The 5,063-nt window shown below is 38.2% G+C and overlaps 1 protein-coding gene across 2 annotated transcripts; it reads right to left on the reverse strand.

The window, feature by feature from the left end:
• Nucleotides 1–427: 427 nt before the first annotated feature.
• On the reverse strand, nucleotides 428–4,486 carry LOC115167506 (low choriolytic enzyme-like). Of its 2 annotated transcripts, XM_029721961.1 has the most exons (9): nucleotides 4,391–4,486; nucleotides 4,241–4,280; nucleotides 2,531–2,608; nucleotides 2,290–2,442; nucleotides 2,047–2,164; nucleotides 1,704–1,882; nucleotides 1,248–1,329; nucleotides 967–1,091; nucleotides 428–702 (listed from the first exon to the last, which is right to left on the reverse strand). In XM_029721961.1, coding segments are annotated over exons 1-9 (846 nt in total). In that variant the 5' UTR covers nucleotides 4,460–4,486; the 3' UTR covers nucleotides 428–700. The 2 variants fall into 2 exon arrangements, with proteins under 2 accessions (XP_029577821.1, XP_029577820.1); XM_029721960.1 differs by lacking the exon at nucleotides 428–702 and having other exon boundaries at nucleotides 959–1,091.
• Between the last annotated feature and the right edge of the window lie 577 nt (nucleotides 4,487–5,063).

Genomic DNA, 5,063 nt, shown 5'->3' on the forward strand with positions numbered 1-5,063 from the left:
AGGTTCATCTTAATTAATGGTTTATAATGCAAAAAAATGCATTTACAAATGCTGAAATAATCATTAATAACCTAATTATACGCCCTTTATAAACCTTTTACAAATGGAACCATGTTGTAAAGTATTACTGGACACTCACTCTACAACGATTTTAAGCTCATGTCGTTGTTTCAGACTTCCAAAATGCAAAAGTAACAGAGTGTTAAATTTGCTGTATAATACACGATATTCTGTGCGTGTGGGAGTTGGGACATGTGTTATTACTGTAGTCTTAGGTGAGATAGCCTTGTTAACTCCCCTAAAAATATACAGAAGGTTTTTGTTTTACCCACTAATCCACTTGCACACCTGTGCACGTTATAGGATAATCACCATCAATGTACCCTTTGCAATCAGAAAAATAAACATAAACCATAACAAACGTAGAACGGGCTATCAAATACACGTTGCTACACATGTTTATTGTGATAATGTTTCAGTAGACTACAGTACTTTGCTTTGCCATACCAATGTTCTATCTATGATAAGCCATAACAGATCTGATATACGGATACAGATCTGCATCTCAATTCATTCTATCAGCATAAATTATCATTTGTTTCTTATATTCATGTTCAAAGTTGAAAAGCAAGCTATAACTGCAGTTACAATCCTCAGCAGACGCTCTACCGTCGCACTTTTCAAATCAGTCCACCTGCTTTCCTAATAAAAGAGAAGGGAAAAATAAAATATTTTTAGAATTGACATGCTGTATTTCTGCCTTTTGAGTTGATGGTGCTCAAGGCTTTAAAAAATAATCTGTACACCAATTTATAACAGTATAAATACAGAATATCACTCAATTCAATTCAAATACTAGATTCCCAAATATCTCAAATTGATTGAGCAACGGTATCGTGAAGCATACAGGCAGGTATAATAATCACAACAGTTATGATAAACAGATCTCCTTAGAAAATCACTTACAGCATTTATAGAGACGATTGATCCGCAGAATGTCCATAGGGCTCATCTGAGTTGCCTGGCCAATAACTGCATTATTGTCAGGGATTGGAAGAATGGTGGGCTGATTGTTCTTGGAGAAGGCAAACCTGGAACCAGACAACATTGGGCAGAAAGCTCGCACACCATCAATTGCAATTAAAGGATGACATGAGTAGACTATGAAAGGTCAAATTATTTTAGCCATACAACATTATAGCTGTTATTGCAGTAAAGAAAACCTTTCCATTATGTCCTCAACTTACCTTGAGTATTGCATGACAGAATTATAGTCATATGGAGTCCCCAAGTTTATCGTGTCGACCTTGTCGAAATTGGATTCCATTCCTATGATGGAAAATGCATGATAAATCATTTTCTTACACAGTATAATAACTTTCATGAATAAGTCACGCTTATAAAGAAATGCTTTACAGATTATTATGAATGTTATAAATGCTTATTAATTGAAAAGCTTATAAATCCATGTCAGTGTTTCTACATGTTTACAAATAATGAAATACTAATGTATTATTATAATCAGATAGTAGTACACTAAAGTTTACATTCAAGTTATTAAAGTTTTACTAATATGTCTTACTCAAAATGGGCAGGAATAATATTTACATATCTTGTAAACAATAGTATTTATTATTTACCTACAAAGTTATTTAAAAATATATATTATAAATTCAGCATCTGTGGATGTAGAAAGCACTAACCAGGCAAAATGTTCTGAGTCAGGATTTGAACATGGCTGTCACGGTCAATGCGCGAATGCTCGTGGTTGAAGCCCAAGGCGTGCAGCAGTTCATGCTGCACCACAGACAGATGGACACATCCGTTCCTATTCAGAGACACCACCTGGCCATTTTTCTGGCGTCCAACATACGAGTAACAGCTACAAACAAGAGTGTATACGGAAGAAATAAAGGTCATTTCTAAAAGTAATAAAGTGTTGTTTTTTGTAGCAATAACAGTAAAGTAAATTGTCATGTAAACACTAAGTAAATAAGAGTGGCAGAAGACAAGTATAACAGGTCTCGTAATGTGCAGCGGTCATACCCTGACAGAGACTGGATGTCCACAAAGTCCCTCTGATTGGTTCGGGGAAAGAATCGGACGCAGGTTGATGCTGCAAAGGTTTGCAGCCCACCTTCAATAACGGACCTCTCCCGGGGCGCTGCTCAATGGAGCAACAAGAAAGTCAGAAACTCAATACACACACGCACACACAGACTCATATAGTATAGTAAAACCAAACCATTAAGCTCAGAAGAAAATAATTTCAGAGAAGAAAATATTTACAGTATTGATTAGAGATCACATAGGGCACGTAAACGTTCCCATTAGAGGACTTCGGCCATTTGCAGGTGTGAGCTGTGCAGGGGTCAGCGTTCATGAACCCAGTATTTACTGCAATATCCCCAAACATGACTAGTGGCTCGTCAAGTCTTTTCCCTAGAAAACAACACCAAGTGAAGGTTATTATCTGTGTTTCATTCTCGGTGTCATTAAATGCAGGGTAGGAATATACAGGCTGCCTTACCAAGATTTCTGTTGGCCTTCTCAATGAGCGTTGAAGCAGAAAAATCCTCCTCTTCAATGCTATTGGTGCGGGTGCTGTCTGCGGAATGGGATAAAAAAAATTGCTTAAATGCAACTGTGTCCCTAATATTACAATAAGATAATATGTTGTACCAGTCAAACGTTTAGACACAGCCACTCATTCAAGTGTTTTTATTTTTCTCTTTTCTACATTGTAAAATAATAGTGATGACATCAAAACTATTAAATAACACATATGGGATCATGTAGTAACCAAAAAGATTGTTCAACATATTTTATACTTGAGATTCTTCGAAGTAGCCACACTTTGTCTTGACAGCTTTGCACACGCTTGGCATTCTCTCAACCAGCTTCACCTGGAATGCTTTTGCAACAGTCTTGAAGGAGTTCCCACAAACGCTAAGCACTTGTTGGTTTTCCTTCACTCTCATCCCAACCATCTCAAATGGGTTGAGGTCGGGGGATTGTGGAGGCCAGGTCATCTGATGCAGCACTCCATCACTTTCCTTCTTAGTCAAATAGCCCTTACACAGCCTGGAGGTGTGTTGGGTCATTGTCCTGTTGAAAAACAAATGAGTCCCACTAAGCGCAAACCAGATGGGATGGCGTATTGCTGCAGAATGCTGTGGTAGCCATGCTGGTTAAGTGTGCCTTGAATTCTAAATAAATAACTGACAGTGTCACCAGTAAAGCACCCCCACACCATCACACCTCCTACTCCATGCTTCACGGTGGGAACCACACATGCAGACATCATCCGTTCACCTTCTCTGCATCTCACAAAGACACAGCGGTTCGAACCAAAATTCTCAAATTTGGACTCAGACCAAAGGACAGATTTCCACCGGTCTATTGTCCATTGCTCATCTTTTTGGTCCAAGCAAGGCTCTTCTTATTGGGGTCTCTTAGTAGTTGTTTCTTTGCTGCAATTCAACCATGAAGGCCTGTTTCATGCAGTCTCCTCTGTTACTTGACCTCTGAAGCATTTATTTGGGCTGCAATTTCTCAGGCTGGTAACTCTAATTAACTGCAGCATAGGTAACTCTGAGTTTTCCTTTCCTGTGGGGGTCTTCACGAGAGCCCGTTTCATCATAGCGCTTGATGGTGTTTGCGACTGCACTTGAAGAAACTTCGTCATTTCTCTTTTCTTGTTTGAGCTGTTCTTGCCATTAATTGGAATTGGTCTTTTACCAAATAGGGCTATCTTCTGTATACCACCCCTACCTTGTCACAACACAACTGATTGGCTCTAACGCATTAAGAAAGAAATTCCACAAATGTATTTAACAAGGCACACCAGTTTTTCAAAATGCATTCCATGTGACGACCTCATGAAGCTGGTTGAGAGAATGCCAAGAGTATGCAAAGCTGTCATCAAGACAAAGGTTGGCTACTTTGAAGATTCTCAAATATATTTTGATTTGTTTAACACTTTTTGGTTACTACATGATTCCATGTGTTATTTCATAGTTTTGATGTCTTCACTATTATTCTACAATGTAGAAAATTGTGCAAATGAAGAAAAAGCCTTGAAAGAGTAGGTGTGTCCAAACTTTTGACTGGTACTGTACGTCATATACATTCTAACAATGAATGATTAATAAAACCAGGTTTAATTTATGGAACATGATATTTAGATACATAATACAATGTCAGCAACTAAATGTTTATAAAGACAGGATGAACACACCAATTTCCATGTCCTCTTCACTCCTTTCAAGTGAAGCTTTCTGTATGCCAACAGCAGAAGGAAATATGCAACAAAATAGGTTAAAATGTTTAAAACGCAAATAATTCATCATGCACAGGGTTTTCCCAATAGTCTCAGATAGACACTTACCCCTGTAGATCGGCCCTGAACTGAGCAGAGAACGGCGATGAAAATGGTCAGCACAAAGACGGGTGCCATGGTGAATGACTGCAGGATGCCCAGGATCAGTCTGTTGTGAACATGATAGACGTGCAGTTTTTATACTGTAGGCAGACAGATGCGGTCGTTCCTCAGAATATTGGTACATTTCAAAAAAGCATCAGATGTCAACCAAAGTCTTGCTTCAAAAATTTCTCAAACATGGGGGAGTGTGGTTTTGTGATGTACAGTGAGTGTGATAATATTGCATACGCCTACATGTCATTGGTAATTAATAAGTGAAATACTATACAACTGTACAATAACGTACAGATGCCACTGAACTCAAATATTGAAAACTAAAGTGCATGTGTAAAGGAATAAGTGCACTCAGGTCACACAGTAATGAGATGTGTCATTTTATTTTCACTTGTAAGAGGACAGAATAGTAACCTACCCGATTTCTCAGGTGGACATTCCATATGCCCCATGTCTGATATTTGGACAGAAGAACCAGAGTTCCTGAGGATGCTGATGGGGATGTAGTTTTGATGCAGTGAAGTTGGCCATTGTACGTGATTAAATATGTTGATCCTGTTTTACTGGCAGCTATATATGTTTTCATTATATAGTCACTTAAGGACTTGGTCATTAACATATACAA

Source organism: Salmo trutta, chromosome 29, assembly GCF_901001165.1.
Source record: "Salmo trutta chromosome 29, fSalTru1.1, whole genome shotgun sequence".
Lineage (NCBI taxonomy): Eukaryota > Metazoa > Chordata > Actinopteri > Salmoniformes > Salmonidae > Salmo > Salmo trutta.

Bases quoted from the DNA above. Each gene is read 5' to 3' on its own strand.
- LOC115167506 (XM_029721960.1), bottom strand. From the start codon at position 4,459: ATGGCACCCGTCTTTGTGCTGACCATTTTCATCGCCGTTCTCTGCTCA. The intron at 4,281-4,390 runs GTAAGTGTCTAT...GTTGGCATACAG, and splicing joins TTCAGGGCCGATCTACAGGG to AAAGCTTCACTTGAAAGGAG. The intron at 2,609-4,240 runs GTGTGTTCATCC...CCCATTCCGCAG, and splicing joins TGAAGAGGACATGGAAATTG to ACAGCACCCGCACCAATAGC.